At 51.0% G+C, this 22,853-nt stretch overlaps 1 protein-coding gene across 1 annotated transcript; it reads left to right on the forward strand.

Annotated features, from left to right (window-relative positions):
• Nucleotides 1-756: 756 nt before the first annotated feature.
• On the forward strand, nt 757-22,853 carry LOC140735707 (pro-interleukin-16-like). The gene is made up of 6 exons (XM_073061109.1): nt 757-1,831; nt 6,555-6,738; nt 11,115-11,216; nt 12,330-12,576; nt 13,277-13,402; nt 18,519-22,853. Exons 1-6 carry the CDS (start codon nt 954-956, stop codon nt 18,698-18,700), a joined length of 1,719 nt encoding a protein of 572 aa, XP_072917210.1. The 5' UTR covers nt 757-953; the 3' UTR covers nt 18,701-22,853.

Raw genomic sequence — 22,853 nt, forward strand, 5'->3', positions numbered from 1 at the left:
AATTTCAGGCAGCCTAGTTTTTCTCCAGTTTTCTACAAGCTAATTAAGCTTGTAAGTTCCTTCCCGTGTGAGTGTGAGTTTTCTCCCAAAGTCCAAAGACGTACCAATTATCAGGTTAATTGGTAAGTTGGTGATTAGTACTGGGTGGTGTTTCATGTTGTATCTCTAAGACTCTTTTTAAAAATTGATAGCTGGTGTGGATTGGGTAAACCCTTGCCTGTATCTCTCCATCACCCCAAGTTCTGGCCAGGAGAGCAAAATGCGGGTCTGAATAAACATTTGAAGATTGGCTTTATTCCTCACATGTACATTGAAGCAGACGGTGAAACGCGCCATTTGCACAAACAACACAGTCTGAGGATGTGCTGGGGGCAGCCCACAAGTGGCACCAACACAGCATGCCTACAAATTACCAACCCTAACCTGTACGTCTTTGGAATGTGGGAGGAAACCGGAGCACCCGGAGGAAACCCACGCGGTCACGGGGAGAACGTACAAACCCCTGGGGGCAGGAATTGCCTCTGAGTGGGAATTGAGCCTCGACTGCTGGTCGTTGTAAAGCGTTACGCTAAACTGAATGTTACTGTGGTGCCCTCCTCTTTGGCCTCTGCTCATCTTTCTCAGGTTCTCAGGGCCTTGAAATCCCAGCTCAGCTAATGTAAAGATGTCTGTACCCTTGATTATATATATATATTTTTGTCTATCTTTGGCTGTTTCTTTATCTCCCAACGTTACTTCTTTAATTTTGTAGGTGCGCGTTTCCATGCGCGGCATCCAGCAAGCTGAGGAACCGACTTTGCATGGATTTGGAGCTGGACTACCTTGAGGACTGAGCCTAGCTTGGGCCATCCGGAAGGGGATTCACAGTTGACAACGGAGCTGGTGGGCAGAAGACAGTTCCATTCTCCTTGAGGCTCTACCAGGATATCAGAGAGACTCTCTGCCCTCAAGCCATGGAGTCCAAACGTGGCTGGTCCTTCTCGAGTGCCAAACTGTCTCAGAAGGACTGCAAAGCCAAGGTGTGCCCCACGGAGAGTGGGAATGTCCTGGGGAATCTGGATAGGATTGGAGAGGGAGGCAGCAAGGGCCTAAGGAAGATGAGTTGCCAGGAGGTGGGATCAGCCACTGAGTCACGAGCCAGCCACCGTCGATCCTCCAGCCTGTCCGCCTCCGAGTTCTGGCGGGTGCTGGAGCGGAGCGAGGGCCAGCAGCGAGGCAAAGGGCCGAGCGGCGGGGGGTTGGCGGAGAGCATCCGGCGGCGGTGCACCAGTTTCGTCAGGCCGGGAAAGGTGGAAACGGAGACCGCAGGCGCTGACCAGCCCGCGGTGAGGAAGCAGCCTGAGCACTGGAAGTCGCTGGTGCTTCAGAAGATCCAGTCGTTTGAGCAGATCGTGAGGCAGCGACGTGGTGGTGGAAAGGGCGAGCAGCAGCCGGCGACAGAAACACCCGCATTTGGGGCCCAGGCACCCATGGGGTCTGCTTTACCTGAACGGTGGGCGGACGATCTGCCAGAGCCTGGGGCCCAGCCGGTGGAGGCAAGCCCAGAGGTTGAGCCCCAGCCAATTAAGGGAAGCCCTGAGATTGGGCACCAACCAATCAAGGGAAGCCCTGAGATTGAGCCCCAGCCTCAGTCAGCAGAGGGAAGTCCTGAGGAGCCCCAGATGGTGGAGGGAAGCCCCAAGGACCAATCCCCGGTAGACATGGACGGCCCGCTGGATCGGGAACCGCTGTCTCCCATACCCCGCTCCGATGATGAAGCCTCGCTGTCAGACGAGTCTGTGCTAACGATACAGAGCGACGTGAGCCAGCTGGACAGGAGTTACTCCATCAGGTGAGGCTCTGGCACCAGGCCTACCGTTTGGCCCCTCTCTGCTCCCAAGACACAGGTTTGATCCTGACCTGCGCTGCTCTCCGTGCAGGGAGTCATACTCTGTCCACACCATCACTCCGTCATCTCGAGCACACCGTGTGGAGCCCCTCTCCCTCTCCCTCCCCACACACCGTGTGGAGCCCCTCTCCCTCTCCCTCCCCTCACACGGTGTGGAGCCCCTCTCCCTCCCCTCACACCGTGTGGAACCCCTCTCCCTCCCCTCACACCGTGTGGAGCCCCTCTCCCTATCTCCTCACCCCGTGTGAAGCCCCTCTCCCTCTCCCCTCCCCTCACACCGTGTGGAGCCTCTCTACCCTCCCCTCCCCTCACACCTTCTGCAGCCCCTCTCCCTCTCCCTCCCCTCACACCGTGTGGCGCCCCTCTCCCTCCCCTCACACCGTGTGGAGCCCCTCTCCCTCCCCTCCCCTCACACTGTTTCGAGCCCCTCTCCTTCCCCTCACACCGTGTGGTGCCCCTCTCCCTCTCCTCACACCGTGTGGAGCCCCTCTCCCTCCCCTCCCCACACACTGTTTCGAGCCCCTCTCCCTCCCCTCACACCGTGTGGTGCCCCTCTCCCTCCCCTCACACCATGTGGAGCCCCTCTCCCTCCCCTCCCCTCACACCGTGTGGAGCCCCTCTCCCTCCCCTCACACCATGTGAAGCCCCACTCCCTCTCCCCTCCCCTCACACTGTTTCGAGCCCCTCTCCCTCTCCTCACACTGTTTCGAGTCCCTCTCCCTCCCCTCACACCGTGTGGTGCCCCTCTCCCTCCCTCACACCATGTGAAGCCCCTCTCCCTCCCCTCACCTCACACCATGTGGAGCCCCTCTCCCTCCCCTCACCTCACACCATGTGGAGCCCATCTCCCTCCCCTCACACTGTTTCGAGCCCCTCTCCCTCCCCTCACACCGTGTGGTGCCCCTCTCCCTCCCCTCACACCGTGGAGCCCCTCTCCCTCCCCTCCCCTCACACCGTGTGGAGCCCCTCTCCCTCCCCTCACACCATGTGAAGCCCCTCTCCCTCTCCCCTCCCCTCACACTGTTTCGAGCCCCTCTCCCTCCCCTCACACCGTGTGGAGCCCCTCTCCCTCCCCTCACACCGTGTGGAACTCCTCTCCCTCCCCTCACACCATGTGGAGCCCCTCTCCCTCTCCCCTCCCCTCACCCCGTGTGAAGCCCCTCTCCCTCTCCCCTCACACCATGTGAAGCCCCTCTCCCTCTCCCCTCCCCTCACACCGTGTGGAGCCTCTCTACCCTCCCCTCCCCTCACACCTTCTGCAGCCCCTCTCCCTCTCCCTCCCCTCACACCGTGTGGCGCCCCTCTCCCTCCCCTCACACCGTGTGGCACCCCTCTCCCTCCCCTCACACTATGTGAAGCCCCTCTCCCTCCCCTCACCTCACACCATGTGGAGCCCATCTCCCTCCCCTCACACTGTTTCGAGCCCCTCTCCCTCCCCTCACACCGTGTGGCGCCCCTCTCCCTTTCCCTCCCCTCACACCGTGTGGAGCCCCTCTCCCTCCCCTCACACCATGAGAAGCCCCACTCCCTCTCCCCTCCCCTCACACTGTTTCGAGCCCCTCTCCCTCCCCTCACACCATGTGAAGCCCCTCTCCCTCTCCCCTCCCCTCACACTGTTTCGAGCCCCTCTCCCTCCCCTCACACCGTGTGGAGCCCCTCTCCCTCCCCTCACACCGTGTGGAACTCCTCTCCCTCCCCTCACACCATGTGGAGCCCCTCTCCCTCTCCCCTCCCCTCACCCTGTGTGAAGCCCCTCTCCCTCTCCCCTCACACCATGTGAAGCCCCTCTCCCTCTCCCCTCCCCTCACACCGTGTGGAGCCTCTCTACCCTCCCCTCCCCTCACACCTTCTGCAGCCCCTCTCCCTCTCCCTCCCCTCACACCGTGTGGCGCCCCTCTCCCTCCCCTCACACCATGTGAAGCCCCTCTCCCTCCCCTCACCTCACACCATGTGGAGCCCATCTCCCTCCCCTCACACTGTTTCGAGCCCCTCTCCCTCCCCTCACACCGTGTGGTGCCCCTCTCCCTCCCCTCACACCGTGTGGCACCCCTCTCCCTCCCCTCACACCATGTGAAGCCCCTCTCCCTCCCCTCACCTCACACCATGTGGAGCCCATCTCCCTCCCCTCACACTGTTTCGAGCCCCTCTCCCTCCCCTCACACCGTGTGGCGCCCCTCTCCCTCTCCCTCCCCTCACACCGTGTGGAGCCCCTCTCCCTCTCCCTCCCCTCACACCGTGTGGAGCCCCTCTCCCTCCCCTCACACCATGTGAAGCCCCACTCCCTCTCCCCTCCCCTCACACTGTTTCGAGCCCCTCTCCCTCCCCTCACACCATGTGAAGCCCCTCTCCCTCTCCCCTCCCCTCACACTGTTTCGAGCCCCTCTCCCTCCCCTCACACCGTGTGGAGCCCCTCTCCCTCCCCTCACACCGTGTGGAACTCCTCTCCCTCCCCTCACACCATGTGGAGCCCCTCTCCCTCTCCCCTCCCCTCACCCCGTGTGAAGCCCCTCTCCCTCTCCCCTCACACCATGTGAAGCCCCTCTCCCTCTCCCCTCCCCTCACACCGTGTGGAGCCTCTCTACCCTCCCCTCCCCTCACACCTTCTGCAGCCCTTCTCCCTCTCCCTCCCCTCACACCGTGTGGCACCCCTCTCCCTCCCCTCACACCATGTGAAGCCCCTCTCCCTCCCCTCACCTCACACCATGTGGAGCCCCTCTCCCTCCCCTCACCTCACACCATGTGGAGCCCCTCTCCCTCCCCTCACCTCACACCATGTGGAGCCCATCTCCCTCCCCTCACACTGTTTCGAGCCCCTCTCCCTCCCCTCACACCGTGTGGCGCCCCTCTCCCTCCCCTCACACCGTGTGGCGCCCCTCTCCCTCCCCTCACATCATGTGAAGCCCCTCTCCCTCCCCTCACCTCACACCATGTGGAGCCCATCTCCCTCCCCTCACACTGTTTCGAGCCCCTCTCCCTCCCCTCACACCGTGTGGCGCCCCTCTCCCTCCCCTCACACCATGTGAAGCCCCTCTCCCTCCCCTCACCTCACACCATGTGGAGCCCATCTCCCTCCCCTCACACTGTTTCGAGCCCCTCTCCCTCCCCTCACACCGTGTGGCGCCCCTCTCCCTCTCCCTCCCCTCACACCGTGTGGAGCCCCTCTCCCTCTCCCTCCCCTCACACCGTGTGAAGCCCCTCTCCCTCCCCTCACACCATGTGAAGCCCCACTCCCTCTCCCCTCCCCTCACACTGTTTCGAGCCCCTCTCCCTCCCCTCACACTGTTTCAAGCCCCTCTCCCTCCCCTCACACCGTGTGGAGCCCCTCTCCCTCCCCTCACACCGTGTGGAGCCCCTCTCCCTCCCCTCACCTCACACCATGTGAAGCCCCTCTCCCTCCCCTCACCTCACACCGTGTGGAGCCCCTCTCCCTCCCCTCACACCGTGTGGAGCCCCTCTCCCTCCCCTCACCTCACACCATGTGAAGCCCCTCTCCCTCTCCTCACCTCACACCGTGTGGAGCCCCTCTCCCTCCCCTCACCTCACACCATGTGAAGCCCCTCTCCCTCTCCTCACCTCACACCGTGTGGAGCCCCTCTCCCTCCCCTCACCTCACACCGTGTGGAACTCCTCTCCCTCCCCTCACACCGTGTGGAGCCCCTCTCCCTCCCCTCACCTCACACCGTGTGGAGCCCCTCTCCCTCCCCTCACACCATGTGAAGCCCCTCTCCCTCCCCTCACCTCACACCGTGTGGAGCCCCTCTCCCTCCCCTCACACCGTGTGGAGCCCCTCTCCCTCCCCTCACACCATGTGAAGCCCCTCTCCCTCTCCTCACCTCACACCGTGTGGAGCCCCTCTCCCTCCCCTCCCCTCACACCGTGTGGAGCCCCTCTCCCTCCCCTCACACCATGTGAAGCCCCTCTCCCTCTCCTCACCTCACACCGTGTGGAGCCCCTCTCCCTCCCCTCACACCATGTGAAGCCCCTCTCCCTCCCCTCACACCATGTGAAGCCCCTCTCCCTCTCCTCACCTCACACCGTGTGGAGCCCCTCTCCCTCCCCTCCCCTCACACCGTGTGGAGCCCCTCTCCCTCCCCTCACACCATGTGAAGCCCCTCTCCCTCTCCTCACCTCACACCGTGTGGAGCCCCTCTCCCTCCCCTCCCCTCACACCGTGTGGAGCCCCTCTCCCTCCCCTCACCTCACACCGTGTGGAGCCCCTCTCCCTCTCCCTCTTCCCTCCACCCTCCGACTGTGTGTACTCCGTCGTCGACCTGCACAGCTGAGTGCAGTGTTCCCTCGCTTATGTGCCTCACACCTTGTAGGGCTCCCTCGTCTCCCCTCATTGCGGTGTGGCGCTCTCCCCGCCGTTGCTCCTACATTTCGGCACATTCCTCTCCGCGGCCCGTCGACGCTCCCTCCTCGCCGCCATAGTGCCGCCATCCCGCCTCACTGCCCGACATCAGGAGCGCAGCTCGAGGTTCAGGAGTGGGTCATCTTAACGATGCGATCCCGGGGTACGGCCACCGCAGGCTCCAACACACCCGCCATCGCTTCTCAGCTGTAACTCACTTCGGGGCGCTAGGAATGTTCGAGAGAGTCGGTGATGTCGGAGGGTGTTTGGCGCCTGGCGGGACAGGGCGCGTTTGACGAGTCTGTCTGTCTCCAGCCTGGCAGAGCTCCGAGAGTGCGGCCTGGAGACCCACGACGACTCACGGAGAGACGAGCGGCTCAACCACTCCGCCTCGCTGGCCTCCAACATGTCGTCCATGTCCGTGGTCTCGCTCATCCCCGCCGACGAGCTCGACCGTCTGCTGGACGAGGTCAGGTGCCTGGAGGAGGAGGCCTTGCAGGTGAGTTGGGGACCCTCTGCCCAGATGGGACAGACTGCTCCCTGAGCTATCTCTACTCCCTTTCTTGAATAAGGGAACAACATCTGCAACCCTCCAATCCTCCGGAACCTCTCCCGTCCCCATTGATGATTCAAAGATCATCACCAGAGGCTCAGCAATCTCCCACCCTCGCCTCCCAGCGACTTGTCCAATTTGATGCTTTCCAAAAGCTCCAACACATCCTCTTCCTTAATATCTACATGCTCAAGCTTTTCAGTCCACTGCGAGTCAGCACTACAATCGCCAAATATTGGATTGCAAAGCATGCCTTATAGGTTGAGTGAGCTTGGCCTTTTCTCCTTGGAGCAATGGAGGATGAGAGGTGACCTGATAGAGGTGTATAAGATGATGAGAGGCATTGATTGCGTGGATAGTCAGAGGCTGTTTCCCAGGGCTGAAAAGGTTGCCACAAGAGGACACAGGTTTAAGGTGCTGGGGAGTAGGTACAGAGTTGCCGTCAGGAGTAAGTTTTTTACTCAGAGAGTGGTGAGTGCATGGAATGGGCTGCTGGCAATGGTGGTGGAGGTGGATACGATAGGGTCTTTCTTAAAAGACTCCTGGATGGATACATGGAGCTTAGAAAAATAGAGGGCTGCGGGTAAAGCCTAGGTAGTTCTAAGGTAGGGACATGTTCAGCACAGCTTTGTGGGCTGAATGGCCTGTATTGTGCTGTAGGTTTTCTATGTTCCTGTGCTCCCGTCTTTCTCTGAAACCAGCAATGGTACACTCAACTCTCCCTCCATCTGAGGTTGTTCTGTGGGAACTGAATTGATGGAGCAAGAGGCCTCATCTCATCCTAAGTTATTTTTAGAACAGAATAAACTTTGTTTATAGTAAAAGAATCCCATCAGGTTTCTGCAAGGTCCTGTAGAACAATTACATCGGTCTCTTCCCGAACACCTTCCCACAATCCTTCAGAATCAGCTTTAGAACCACTGGCAAATGTGTGAGATCTGTTACTTTGCAGCAGGAGTACATTGCAATACAGAATAATAAAAACTATGCATTAATATAAAATCAAATAAGTAGTACAAAAATAGAGCAAAAAAATTGTGAGGAGGTGTTCATGGGTTCATTGTCCATTCAGAAATCCAATGGCAGAGGGAAAGAAGCTGATCCTGAAACATTGGTTTTGTGTCTTCAGACTGCTGTACCTCCTCCTTGATGGTAGCAATGAGAAGAGGGCATGTCCTGGGTGAGGGGGGTCGTTAATGATGGATGCCGCCTTTTTGAGACATCACCTTTTGAAGATGTTCTTGATGTTGGTGAGGTTAGAGCCCGTGATGGAGCTGGTTGAGCTTACAACCCTCTGCAGCTCTTTCCCCCGATCCTGTGCAGTGGGGCCTCCAGACCAGACGGTGATGTAACCGGTCAGAATGTTCGACAGTGAACAAGGGTGGTTGTAAACAGGGACAAGAGACATTTAGTCAGGTGCATTGAGAAGAGCGTTTCCTCAGGGGCAACAGTCTGCTGGAGAGGTTCAGCAGGTTGATGAGGGAAGGAACTGTTGACATTTTGGGCCAATTACCTTTATCAGAACTGATGCATGTTGGACCAGGCAACCTCAGAATCAGGTTTAATGTCTCTGACTTAACATAAGTTGTGAAACTTGTTGTTTTGTGACAGTGGTTCTATGCAAGCAGACCAAATTGTTATAAGTTAATTTTTATTAAAAAGTTGTACAAAAGGGGTAGTGAGGAGGTACAGGAGCCTGAAGACTCAAAGTTTCAAAGTACATTTATTATCTTAGTGATTATACAGTATACAACCTTGAGATCCGTTTACCCATGGGCAGCCACCAAACAAAGAAACATTGGAAGCAGTTTAAAGAAAACCCCCACACTAAGACAGGTCTTTCCCCTCTGCCATCAGATTCATGAACTCCCTTGTACACCACCTCACTATTTTGGTCTCCTTTTATACAAACTATTTATTAAACTTTAACATTTCTTATCGTGACTTAGAGTAAATTTTTTATAACTGCAGTGCACTGCTGCCTCAAAACAACAAATTTCACGAATATGCCGGAGATAATAAACCTGGGTCTCATGCTGGTCACTGCCCCCCCCCCACAACACAGGGGGAGGGGGAAGGAGCAAGTTTTATAAGAACAACTGTAGCTGTATCAAACCCACAGAAAGTGTTGCTTTGGCCACGGAGAGCGCTCATTGTGGAATTCTTGCAAAAGGCAGATTGAGACACAGGAAGAGGCACCACAGTTTGCTGAATCTGGGAGGCCGGAAGTGTTGTGAAAGAGCATGAGGCTGCACCTTGTTTGGTCCAGTGGGCACCCTCCCCTCAAACAACAATAAGATCAGGAGTGAGCCATTCAGCCCTTCAAGCCTGGCCCACTGAGCTACCCTCCACTTCAGCTCCCCTGTATTAGTCCCAGAACCGTCCCCGATTGCTCAGAAATTTAAACTCAAGTGGCCACTTCATTAGCTCCCTCCTGCACCTACTAAAGTGGCCACAGAGTGTGTGTTTCTGGGAAACCTTCTGCATCACGTCAGACACATTCTATAATTGGTTCCCATAACAAGCTACCCCCCGTGGCCACTGTATTAGTCACAGGAGTAGAACCTGGTGTTGCCTCCTGTTGCTGTAGCACAGCCACTTCAAGGTTCAACATGTGTGTTCAGAGATCTCTTCTGCGCACCACTGTTGTAACGGGAGGTTACTTGAGTTACTGTCAGCTTGAACCAGTCTGGCCATTCTCCTCTGACCTCTCTCGTTAACAACGTGTTTTCGCCCACAGAACTGCCGCTCGCTCACTGGATGTTTTTTTAAAAGTTTTTTGCACCATTCCCTGTAAACTGTAGAGACTGTTGTGCGTGAAAATCCCAGGAGATCAGCAGTTCCCAAAATACTTAAACCACCCTGTCTGGCACCAATAATCAAAGTCACTTCGATCACATTTCTTCCCCATTCTGATGCTTGGTCGGAACAACTGAACCTCTTGACCGTGTCCGCATGCTTTTATGCACAGAGTTGCTGCCACACGATTGGCTGATTAGATATTTGTATTAACAAGTAGGTGTGCCTAATAAAGTGGCCACTGCATGTATTTTCCGATTCCGGTTCATTTATCTATCTCCAGTTGAAATATCTGTAAAGATCAGAATCTCCACAATTGTACTTTATTATTTTAAGATACACTTCTATCCAACTGCCCAGCAACCCGCCGATCTAACCCTAGTCTAATCACAGGACAACTTACAACGACCAACTAACCTACCCAGTACGTCTTTGGACTGTGGGAAGAAGCTGGAGAAAGCCCGTGCATTCTCACAGGGAGAACATACAAACCCCTATTACTGGGATTGAACTGTGGAACATCTTGAGCTGTAAAACTCTTGCACTAGCCACTATGCCACTGTGGTTTTAGGTGACCACAATCCTTGGACGGGGTGGGTCTTTGGCACAAGATGATGAATTTCACTGAATGTTTCAATGTGGTTGTTGATGCGTTTCACTGTATGTTTTGATGTACATGTGGCAAATTAAGCTAATCTAACCCAGTCTAATATGGGAAGAAGAATGTAGTAGAGACAGGGGGTCACAGGGAGGTAGGGAAAGACTGGAAGGGGATTTGCAAATGCGGAGAATGAGAACTGATGGAGATCAGGAGCTGGGGCGGTTTGTTGGATGGGACTCTCTGTGCGTTTATACTTGCCAAGTTCAGAGTAAATTTATTATCAAAATGCATACATGTCACCATATACAACCCTGGGATTCATCATCTTGTGGGCATTCACAATAGATGCAAAGACACTCGATGAAACACCGTGTGCGACAGAGGTGGACAAACAACCCATGTGCAAATGACAACAAACTGTGCAAATACCAAAAGAACTAAAATAATAAGGAAGTGATAAATATCAAGAATGAGATGAGGAGTCCTTAAAAGTGAGTCCACAAGTTGTGGGAACATTTCAGTGACAGGTTGAGTGAAGTTATCCACACTGGTTCAGGAGCCTGATGGTTGAGGGGTAGAAACTGTTCCTGAACCTGGTGGTGTGGGACTTGAGGCTCCTGTACCTCTTTCCCGATGGCAGTGGTGAGTTGAGAGTGTGGTCTGGAGCTGGGGGTCTCAGGGATGCTGCTTTCCTGTGACAGTGCTCCAGGTAGACGCGCTCAGTGTTGGGGACGGCTTTACCTGCGATTCACTGGGCCGTATCCACTACTTTTTGTAGGATTTTCTGTTCAAGATTCAAGATGGCACTGGTGAAACACACAATGTTTTGCGGGCAGCTTACAAAACTTCTAAGCATACTTTGTACCAGTGAGACTAGAAACCCCATCCCAATTCTCTCTCTCTCTCTATGTTTGGTTCACAGTGTCCAGAAGAGGTCCGAGTGGTGGTCCTGCACAAGGAGGAGGGGGCAGGCCTCGGCTTTAGCATGGCGGGTGGAGCGGACCATGAGAACAAGACAGTGACCGTAAGTGCTAGCGTGTGCGTCTCCGTACTCGCACGCCGACGATGACACCTGTATGTGGTAAAGAGATCCGGTGGTGTTGGAACTGCAGTGCTGGGGTCAGGGGTCACCCCCAATCCTGTTGGATGGCAGGGTGGGCACGAGGCACCAAATGGCCTATTGTAAGTGTGAAGCACAGTCAGATCCCACAGTGTGGTAATGACCTGCAGTACCCGTTCCTGGGATATTAGTTGAGGGATAATGGTCACTGGAAAATACTTCACCCCCCCTCCACCCTGTAAAGAATTCATTTCTTTCTTACAAGAAAATTTTTGTAAGGTGTAAATACCATTTGGTTTTATGGAAAAGTGCTAGGATAGGGGGTACTTCATTGTGCAAGGGGAATTCCTCTTGCCTACCTTGGATTAATACTTCAAGAGTAAAGGACCTCCTACAACCCAGCACTTCCTCCTTCACTACCCCTCCCACAGCACGTGCTACCTCCTCACCACCCGTCCCACAGTGAGACAGCCCCTCCTCACCACCCCTCCCACAGTGAGACAGCCCCTCCTCGCCACCCCTCCCACAGCACGTGCTACCTCCTCACCACCCCTCCCACAGTGAGACAGCCCCTCCTCACCACCCCTCCCACAGTGAGACGGCCCCTCCTCACCACCCCTCCCACAGTGAGACGGTCCTTCCTCACCGCCCCTCCCACAGTGAGACGGTCCCTCCTCACCACCCCTCCCACAGTGAGACGGTCCCTCCTCACTGCCCCTCCCATAGCAAGGCATTCCTTCCTCATGACATCTCCCACAGCATGCGCTCCCCCCTCACTGCTCCTCCCACAACACAGAGCTCCCTCCTTACCACCCCTCCCAAAGTGTGTGCTTCCTCCTAACCGCCCCCACAGTACGGCGCTCCACACTCACCATCCCTCCCACAGTACATGCTCCCTCCTCAGCGCCCCTCCCACAGTGCAACGCTCCCCCCTCAGCAGTGGATGTGACTGAGCTGCCGTGGAGTAGGTGACAGTGTCTCTCCTGGAGAACGACACTGAGGAACAAGCAGAACTCCCTCAGTAATGCCCGGAGCGATGACCTCTCCCTCCTTAAGACCTACTGCTCTCTCCACCAGGCTCACAAGGTGTTCCCACACGGTCTGGCCGCCCAAGAGGGTACCATCGAGCAGGGAGACGAGATCCTGTCTATCAATGGATACTCCCTCAAGGGCGTCACCCACAGCGAGGCCCTCTCCCACCTCCACAAGGCTCGACCTTCGAAGCAGGCTATCGTTGTGGTGCGGAAGGTGACCAAAGCAGAGAAGAGAGCTGTTCACAGGGGTGCCAGTGCCAGTAATGAGCATCATGGCGACCAGGTGTCAGGTAAGGACCCCTTTCCTCTCCCAATGGGCTGGGGGTGGGGAGGGATTACTTCCCAAGGAGAGTTTCCAAATTGGGACAAAGTGTTTGAGTTGAGTCCCAAAATTACACTGTGCACTGGGCGCTAGGTGCTCGGGACGGTGTCTATTTAATGAGTCAGTATTTGGAAGATTGTTCCCTCAGGCTGTATTGGAATGATATTTGGGGAGTTGAGTTCTAAAGAGGAATCTCTATGTTGGAACAGTATTTGGGGAGCTGGTTCCCATTTGGGCCATGGAGATGGGATGGGACAGTAGGAATTTGGTTCACAGAAAGATCACTGTGTCTGGATAGTACTTGGGGAGCCGATAAATTTTCAATTTATTTATTTATTTATTTAGAGACGGAGAACAGTAACCGGCCCTTCGGTCCAATGAGCCTGTGCTGCCCAATTACACTCATGTGACCAATTATCCTACTAATCCATGTATCTTTGGACTGTGGGAGGAAACCCACATGGTCACAGGGATAACGTACAAACTCCTCACAGAGGATGCCGGAATTGAACCCGGGTCGCTGGCACTGTAATAGCGTTACGCAAACTGCTTCACTACCATGTCGTCCTATTTTGCAGAGCTTGTGAGGGGCTGTTTGTTTTGGTGGGGGGTGCGGAGTTATTTGAAGAGCTGGTCTCTAGGTTTTGATTGGCGTACTCTTCCCACAGAGAACTTGGGAGAGTGCATCACTGTGGAGCTGGAGAAAAATAATGCTGGCCTAGGCTTCAGCCTGGATGGCGGAAAGGATTCCAGTCAAGGGGATCGACCCCTCACTATCAAAAAGGTTTTCTCAGGTAGGATTCAAAGATTCAAGGTACATTTATTATCAAAGAATGTGTAAGTCATATATCTTGAAATCTGTCTGCTTCCAGGCAGTAGCAAAGCAAGACACCTAAAAGAAACCAATTTTAAAATAAAGACCAACCCCAAATTCGCAGAGAAAGAAAAAAACAAATCATGCAAACAACAGAAGCGATCAGCAACAGTGTTCCCAACCAAACTGAGTTGGAAGGGAATCTCCAATCGGTAGGAAGGGAACGTGGAGAATGGTGGGACTCTGTACCAATGAACAGTCAGCCTGACATACTGTACATCGTAACAGCACAAACATAAGGCATAGGAGCAGAATTAGGCCATTTGGCCCATTGAGTCTGCTCTGCCATTCTATCCTTTCACCTGCCTTCTCCCCATTACCTTTGACACCTTGACTAATCAAGAACCTATCAACCTCCTCTTTAAGTATACTCAATGATTTGGCCCCCCACAGCCGCCTGTGTCAATGAACTCCACAGATTCACCACTCTCTGGCTAGAGAAATTCCTCCTCATTTCTGTTCTAAGTGGACATCATTCTATTGTGAGGCTGTGCCCTCTGGTTCTACATCCCTCCATGATAGGAAAAATCCTGTCCTCCTCCATTCTATATAGGCCTTTCAATATTCAATAGATTTCAATGAGATTAACCCTCATCCTTCTAAACTCCAGTGAGTATAGGCTCAGAGCCAATCCTAGGCCATGGGAGGGTCTGGTGCTGGATTAACTTGAGAAGGGGAATCCAGATAGCTCTCGCTCTCTGAAATGCTATGATGGAATTGAGGAGAAAACTTGAGTGGCCTAATTCTGCTCCTATTAGAAAGATGTGACATAGGATCAGAAGATATTGAATCCTTGGGGTTGAGTTAAGAAACTGCAAGGGTAAAAGGACCCTGATGGCAGTAATATACAGGCCTCCAAACAGTAGTTGGGATGTGGACTACAGATTAGAACGGGAAGTAGAAAAGACTTGTCAAAAGAGCAATGTTATGATAGTCATAGGAGATTTTAATATGCGGGTAGATTGGGAAAACTAAGTTGTTAATGGATCTCAAGAGAGTGAATTTGTTGAGTAAAAGTAAAGTCTGACGTAGCAGTAAAGGAAATTTCAGTGGTATGAGAGAGGAGTTGGCCAAAGAAAATTTGAAGGCAAATTTGCTGGCAGGGATGACAGCAGAGCAACTGGCTTGCCCCCAGAAGGCAAAGAGTGGTTGTAGATGGGTCATATTCTGCATGGAGGTTGGTGACCAGTGGAGTGCCTCAGGGATCTGTTCTGGGACCCCTATTCTTTGTGATTTTTATAAATGACCTGGATGAGGAAGTGGAGGGTTGGGTTAGTAAATTTTCTAATGACACAAAGGTTGGAGTTGTTGTGGATAGTGTGGAGGGCTGTCAGAGGTTACAGCGGGACATTGATAAGATGCAAAACTGGGCTAAGAAGTGGCAGATGGAGTTCAACCCAGATAATGAAGTGATTCATTTTGGTAGGTCAAATATGATGGAAGAATGTAGTATTAATGGTAAGACTCTTGGCAGTGTGGAGGATCAGAGGGATCTTGGGGTCCGAGTCCATAGGACGCTCAAAGCAGCTGTGCAGGTTGACTCTGTGGTTAACAAGGCATATGGTGTATTGGCCTTCATCAATCCTGGAGTTGAATTTAGGAGCTGAGACGTAATGTTGCAGCTATATCGGACCCTAGTCAGACCCCATTTGGAGTACTGTGCTTAGCTCTGGTCGCCTCACTACAGGAAGGATGTGGAAGCCATAGAAGGTGTGCAAACGAGATTGACAAGGATGTTGCCTGGATTGGTGAGCATGCCTTATGAGAATAGGTTGAATGTACTTAGCCTTCTCTCCTTGGAGCGACGGAGGATGAGAGGTGACCTGATAGAGGTGTATAAGGTGATGAGAGGCATTGATTGTGTGGATAGTCAGAGGCTTTTTCCCAGGGCTGAAATGGTTGCCACAAGAGGACACAGGTTAAAGGTGCTGGGGAGTAGGTACAGAGGAGATGTCAGCGGTAAGTTTTTTACTCAGGGAGTGGTGAGTCTGTGGAATGGGCTGCCGTCAATGGTGGTGGAGGTGGATATGATGGGGTCTTTTAAGAGACTATTGGATGGGTACATGGAGCTTAGAAAAATAGTAATTTCTAAGGTAGGGACATGTTCGGCACAACTTTGTGGGCCAAAGGGCCTGTATTGTGCTGCAGGTTTTCTATGTTTCTAACTGTGGCTTTCAAGGGAGGTCAAAACTAATGAAAAATCAAAAGAGAGGGCATACAGCAAAGCAGAAATTAGTGGGAAGATAGAGGATTGGGAAGCTCTTAAAAACCTATAGAAAGCAACTAAAAGAATCATTAAGAGGGAAAAGATGAAATACGAAAGCAAACTATCAAACAATATCAAGGTGGATAGAAGAAGTTTTTCAAATATCTAAAAAAATAAGAGAGATGAGAGTGGATATAGGACCAGTTGAAAATGAAGCTGGATAAATAATAACGGGGACAAGGAGATGGCAGATGAACTAAATGAGTATTTTGCATCAGTCAGGTGTTGAAAGGTGTGAGGGGAGAGAAGTGAGTACAGTTATTATTACAAGGGAGAAGTTGCTCAGAAAGCTGAAAGACCTAAAGGTACATAAGTCACCCAGACCAGATGAACTGCACCATAGGGTTCTGAAAGAATAGGCGGTAGAGATTATGGAGGCATTATTAATCCGTAGGCAGCTATTGATTCCAGAGGATCACGGGTTTGCGCCTCTGGTGGACCGTGTCCTCTCCAAGGTGGGAAGATTTGAAGAACCGGCTGTTGCCCATGCAGCGGGTTCCCCTGTCCACGTCACTGATATAGTCCAAGGGAAAGGCAAGTTTCGATACAGGCACCAGTATTGTTGCCAAGGTTGCCAGAGTGAAGTTGGAAACAACATCAAACTGCCTTAAGGAACCCGGCTCTGGATTTCTTCCTCGGGGTTTACTCCAGAAGCCTTTCCCGTGGGTGGGTATGGCCGCAAGACAGCGGGGTTTTAAAATCGGAGTTTTCCTTCTCCTAGGTGAGCTGCTGTCCAAGGCTGACGAGCTCCACCTGCTTTAGTAATGATCTTTCAAAAATCATTGGACTCTGGCATGGTGCCAGAGGACTGGAAAATTGCAAATGTCACTCCACTTTTCAAGAAAGGAGGGAGGCAGCAGAAAGGAAATTATAGACCAGTTAGCCTGATCTCAGTGGTTGGAGTCAATTGTTAAGAATGAGGTTATCAAGTACTTGGTGACACAGGACAGAAAAGGACAAAGCCAGCATGGTTTCCTTAAGGGAAAGTCTTGCCGGATGAACCTGTTGGAATTCTTTGAGGAGAATGCAAGTAGGATAGATAAAGGGGATGCAGTGGATGTTGTATATTTGGACTTACAGAGGGTCTTTGACAAGGTGCCACATGTGAGGCTGCTTACCAAGTTAAGAGCCCATGGTATTTCAGGAAAGTTACTGGCATGGTTAGAGCATTGGCTGATTGGTAGGAGGCAGCGAGTGGGAATAAAAGGAGCTTTTCCTGCTTGGCTGCCAGTGACTAGTGGTGTTCCTCAGGGGTCAGTGTTGGTGCCACTTCTTTTTATGCTGTGTATCAATAATTTAGATGATGGAATAGATGGCTTTGTTGCCAAGTTCGCAGATGATTTGAAGATTGGCGGAGGGGCAGGTAGTGTTGAGGAAACAGGTAGGCTGCAGAAGGACTTAGACAGATTAGGAGAACGGGCAAGAAAATGGCAAATAAAATACAGTGTTGGAAAATGCACTTTGGCAGAAGAAATAATCTGCAGACTATTTTCTAAGCGGGGAGAAAGTCCAAAAATCTGAGATGTAAAGGACCTGAGAGTCCTGGTGCTGAACATCCTAAAGGTTAACTTGCAGGTTGAGTTGGTGGTGAGGAAGGTAAATTCAATTTTAGCATTTATTTCAAGAGGTCTAGATCACAAGAGAAGAGATGTGATGCTAAGGCTTTATAAGACATCACCCTGAGTATTGTGAACAGTTTTGGGCCCCTCATCTGAGAAAAGATGTGCTGGCATTGGAGAGGGTCCAGAGGAGGTTCACGAGGATGATTCCGGGAATGAAAGGATTATCTATGAGGAACATTTGATGGCTCTGAGTCTCTACTTGCTAGAATTTAGGAGGATGAGGGGGGATCTCATTGAAACTTCTTGAATGTTGAAAGCCTGGACAGAGTAGATGTGGGGAGGATGTTTCACATGGTGGAGGAGTCTAGGACAGGGGGGCACAGCCTCAGAATATAAGCGAGTCCATTTAAAACAGAGATGTAGAGAAATTTCTTTAGACAGAGGGTGGTGAATTCATGGAAATGTTACCACAGGCAGCCGTGGAGGTCAGGTTGTTGGGTGTATCTAAGGCGGAGGTTGATCAGTTCTTGATTGACCATGGCATCAAAGGTTATGGGGAGAAGGCTAGGGAGTGGGACTGAGGAGGAGAAAAAAGGATCAACTATGATCCTTTTGGAGAAGACTCAATGGGCCAAATGGCCTAATTCTGTTCCTATGTCTTGTGGTCTTATACTGAGATGTAGAGAATGAGCTGGAAGCTGTACATGTAAGGTTTGAGGGAGAGAGGGAGCCAGAGAAGGAGTGATGGGGGAGAAGAAGGGTTGGAGGTAATGAACGTGTTCAGAAGAAGACAGAGAAGAAGAGGGGGCATTGTGGAAGAGGGAGGGCAGAGAGACAAATGGGGAGGAAGAGAAGGGATGGAGGAAAATGGGAGCACACACAAAATGCAGGAGAAACTCAGCAGGTCAGGCAGCATCTATGGAGGTGAATAAACAGTCCAGTCATTAGTTATATTTAAAGTGGAGGTCAATGGGTTCTTGATTTGTAAGGGTGTCAAAGGTTACAGAGAGGATGGGGTTGAAGGGTTAATACATCAGCTGTGGTGGAATGGTGGAGCAGACATCATGAGCTGAATGGTCTAATTCTGCCCTTAAACCTTAAGATCTTGTGCTTCATCTCCACCACCATTTTGGTTTCTGAGCTGTTCGTTCCTGGGGATCTAGGGCAGAAAAGGACGGAATTTTTTAACCTGGGCTCCTCTTTTCCAGGTGGGATAGCAGAAAACAGTGGCTTGATCCAGCAGGGAGACGAGCTGCTGCGGGTTAACGGAGAAGACTGTCGTGATCGCACTTGTTATGAAGCTTGGAATCTGATCAAATCGCAACCGGCGGGCCCAGTTAGGCTGGTGATCCGGAAGAACCAGGACAGTGTACCTCAGGAACAGGTATAGCAGAGTTTGGGATATCACCCTGGGGGACAAGGAGTGATTCCCCCGCTGCCTTGACAGACGGGACAGTTCGGTAGCGTCTCAGCAAGTCGAAGACGGTGACGATTGCAGCGTGGCAGGCCTGACACCTGCCCTGAAATGGGGTCAGCACGCAGTCAGTCTGGACGACCCCCCACAGCTGCCCCACGCTCCGGACAAATCTGGAGTCACATCTGCCCTTGGGCCTACCTGAGATGGATCGACTGTTGGGGTTAAGTCCCAATTAATTTGAGAAGCGAGGGCACGAGTTCCCTTGGGCTTTCTAATGCAAGTTGGTCCAGAAAAAATTGTTCTTTCTGCTGGAAAATTATAAAGACTTCATTTCATTAAACCAGAAAACAATGCAAGGACAATCTCCAGTTAGTGTCACTCCAATAAGTACATGGACTGGAGCCTCCAACAGTAGACCAGAGACCGCTACGGTACCGTGAACAGTGTATTAGTGTAACAGTTAGTGTAACAATATCACAGTGCTCTACACCGGGTTCAGTCCCCGCCGCTGTCTGCAAGGAGTTGGTACGTTCTCACCGTGATCGCGTGTGTTTCACCCGGCTGCTCCTCCCACAGCGGGCTAATTGGTCACATGGGAGAAATCGGGCAGTGCGGACTTGTTGGGCCGGAAGGACCTGCTACTGTGTGGTGTCTCTATGTGGAAGGAAAAGAGATATGTTCTCAGTAGCATATAGCATAGAGAGAGTGTGGATAGTCAGCGCCTTTTCCCCAGGACAGCAACAGCTAATATGAGAGGACATAACTCTAAGGTGATTGGAAGAGAGGACAGAGGGGAGGTCAGAGAGTGTGTGGAACGTGCAGATACACTTAGGAGACTCTTAGATAAGTGGAGGGCTATGTGGGAGGAAAGGGTTAGATTGATCCTGGAGTAAGTTAAAGGGTTAGCACAACATTGTGGGCTGAAGGGCCTGTTTTGCTCTATGCTTTAAATGTTCTTCATAAGGACGTCTGTTCATAAGGGTGGTCTGCAACACCTATGCACAACACCCGGTCGTTTTCTAGAGCATTATGGAGGTCTCGTCAACCTCCTCCAGCTTTAAGAGGCTTGGGGGCAGCCTGCAGAGTCGAGCAGCAGCTCATGGGGATCACGTTTCCAGTGACCCAGGTCGCCGTGAGCCGCCGTGGTGGCACCGCGGTTAGCGCAGTGTTATCACAGCTCTGGGTGTTGGAATTCCAGCAGTGTCTGTGAGGAGTTTGTACGCCCTCCCGTGACCACGTGGGTTTCCTCCGGGCGCTCTGGTTTCCACCCACTGTCCAAAGGTGGATGGGTTTGTAGGTTAATTGGCCAATGTAAATTGTCCCGTGAATAGGCCAGGGTTACATCTGTGGGATGCCAGGTGGTGAGGCTCGAAGGGTCAGTAGGGCCTGCTCCACGGTGTAGCTCTGAATAATTAAAAATTAAATAGATTTGAGTGTGTGTCTGTGTCTGTGTGTGTGTGTGTGTATATCAGTGTGTGTGTGAGGTTTTCATGTTCTCCTGTGGCCATGTGAGTTTCCCCTGGATGTCTGGTTTCCTATCACACCCCAAGGCTGTGCAGGGTCAGTGGGTCCATCTAGAATCTAGAAGGTTGCAGAAAGATTTGATAAAGGTTTACAAAATTATTATAGGGTAAATGCCAGCTGGATTTTCTGACTGAGACTAGATCTAGAGGTCATGGGAGGAAGGGGAACTATTTCACTCCGAGGCTGGTGAGAATGCGGAACGAGCTGCCAGCAGAAGTGGTGGATGGGGTTTGATTTCAACATTTGAAAGAAGTTTGAGCCTTCGACAGAGTGGAGTGGCAGTATCTATTTAAAGTTTTAGAAAGATTTGGTATAGGGGGAAATTTCTAAGGTGGATACAGCTTCTTTATTCTAACCCACAGGCTGAAATTTTAACTAACGGGCTTTTTCTCGGCACCTTTTAAACTCCAACAGGGAACAAGACAGGGCTGCCCCCTATCTCTCCTCCTGTTTATCCTGGCTATTGAGCCACTTGCTCTGGCAATTCGAAAACAGACTAACATAGCAGGAATAACTATAGGAGATATAGAACATCGCATAGCCCTGTATGCGGATGATGTAATTTCATTTTGCTCCAACTTAAAACAAACATTACCTGCCTTAATTGACCTGATAAGTACTTTTGGTACTTTTGCAGGCTATAAAATAAACAACAACAAATCTGCAATATTATTCATAGATAATAGTGGGGGAGACTCAATTCTCCCACTTCAAACTCCATTTGTGGTGTCAGAACAGGGTTTTACCTATCTGGGTGTTAAAATTACTCCTACTACTGATAAAATTATCCCAATTAATTATAACCCTCTCACAGACTCAGCTATTCAACTTATAAACAGATGGACGAAATTGTCCATATCTTTAATTGGACGCATAAACATTCTAAAGATGTCAATTTTACTGAAGTTCCTGTACCTTTTCCAATCTATTCCACTTTCTTCTCCATCATCTTTCTTTTATTTGTTAAAGAAAATTGTTTCTAATTTCATCTGGAATAATAGACATCCAAGACTCAGGCTTTCCCTGTTATATCTGCCGTGTAATAGAGGCGGCTTACAGCTACCAAATCTTATATGGTATTTCTGGGCGGCCCAAATTAGAGCAAGAATGTTCTACTTTGTTAAGGATCACTCCCCTACTTGGGTCTCAATGGAATCCCAGTCAATCGATGTCCCTCTAGATCTGTATATGTATTCAGCAGATAAGAAAAAACTGGTCAAGCAAACTAAAAAACCCCTTCCTAAAAAATACAATGATGGTTTGGCACGATGCTGTTGCGTATTTGGGAGAGACATCACAGTTATCCCAGTTACTCCTATCTTTGGTAATGATGGCTCCAGCCCGGCAGAGCAGACTCAAGGCAGAGCTAAGGTGTCTGATCTTTATAATGGCAATACACTTATGTCATTTGAAGAACTCAAGGCCACATATGGAATTCCAACAAAACACTTCTTTTAAATACCTTCAGTTGTGAAGTTTTATTATGTCCAGGCAAGGTTACAGTTTGAAACTCCCTCCTTTATCTTCACTAGAAGACATCACTCTGAAATTGTCTGAAGCCAGGGGACACGTGTCTGTATTATACAATTTGTTTGCAAGTAAATGTAATGAGTCATCAAGCAACATACTACAAGCATGGAGAACTGATTTGCATGAGAATCTGTCAGAAAAAGAGTGGTCAGAAGCTTGTTCCTTAGTTCAAACCCAATCAGTGAACACTCATTCTAAATGACTACAATACAAATGGATAACCAGACAGTACATTACTGCAGTCAGGTTGCATCACTTTAACCCCAACATTCCAGACACATGCAATAAATGTAATCACCAAAAGGGGTCTCTGTTCCATTGTATGTGGGAGTGCCCCCACATAATCTGCTTCTGGAAGAAGGTGCTGGATTTGATAAGTCAGATATTGGAAAAAAGGTGCCCCTTGATCCTAAGTTATGTATTCTGAACAAAGGACTTTGTAACCTCCAAAAATGTAAGGTCTCTGCTTAACATTTGTTTTCTGGAAGCCAAATGCTGCATAGCCCATTTATGGAAGAAACCAACAACCAGTGGACTCTCACAACGGCTGAAAGGAATGACTTCTTATCTTGCTGTAGAAAAGATAAGCTACATCACAAAAAACAAACTTGGCAAATTTCGGGAAATTTGGGACAGTTTCTACAAGTTTCTGGAGAACAGTATTCAGGATGATGAAAACAACGAACTGAATTGACTGCTTTTATAATGGTGGGGTGTTTGCTTTTGTGTGTGTGTGTTTTTTTATTTCTTATGTTCTTTTTCCCTTTTTCTTTAACTTTGTTGCATTTTCAAACCTATGGATGATCTAATGTGTTTTCATTGTGTAAAAGCAATAAAGAGATGTTTAAAAAAAAGTTTGGATAAGGACATGGATGGGAAGGATATGGAGGGTGATGGTCAATAGGATCAGACAGAATCACAGCTTGGGGCCTGTTTCTGTGCTGTGACTCTATGACCTTCTGGTGACTAGGAGCTCCATGGTCCTGGATACAACAGCCAAATAGGTCAATTGATAATCGGTAGATCCAGCATGCCGCCTATACAGATCATTCCAAATGTATCACACACACAG

The sequence above is a fragment of the Hemitrygon akajei genome, chromosome 11 (genome assembly GCF_048418815.1).
Source record: "Hemitrygon akajei chromosome 11, sHemAka1.3, whole genome shotgun sequence".
Taxonomy (NCBI): domain Eukaryota; kingdom Metazoa; phylum Chordata; class Chondrichthyes; order Myliobatiformes; family Dasyatidae; genus Hemitrygon; species Hemitrygon akajei.

Coding starts and splice junctions, on each gene's coding strand:
- LOC140735707 (XM_073061109.1), top strand. CDS start 954: ATGGAGTCCAAACGTGGCTGGTCCTTCTCGAGTGCCAAACTGTCTCAG. Junction 6,739..11,114: donor TGGAGGAGGAGGCCTTGCAG/GTGAGTTGGGGA, acceptor TTTGGTTCACAG/TGTCCAGAAGAGGTCCGAGT. Junction 13,403..18,518: donor TATCAAAAAGGTTTTCTCAG/GTAGGATTCAAA, acceptor CCTCTTTTCCAG/GTGGGATAGCAGAAAACAGT.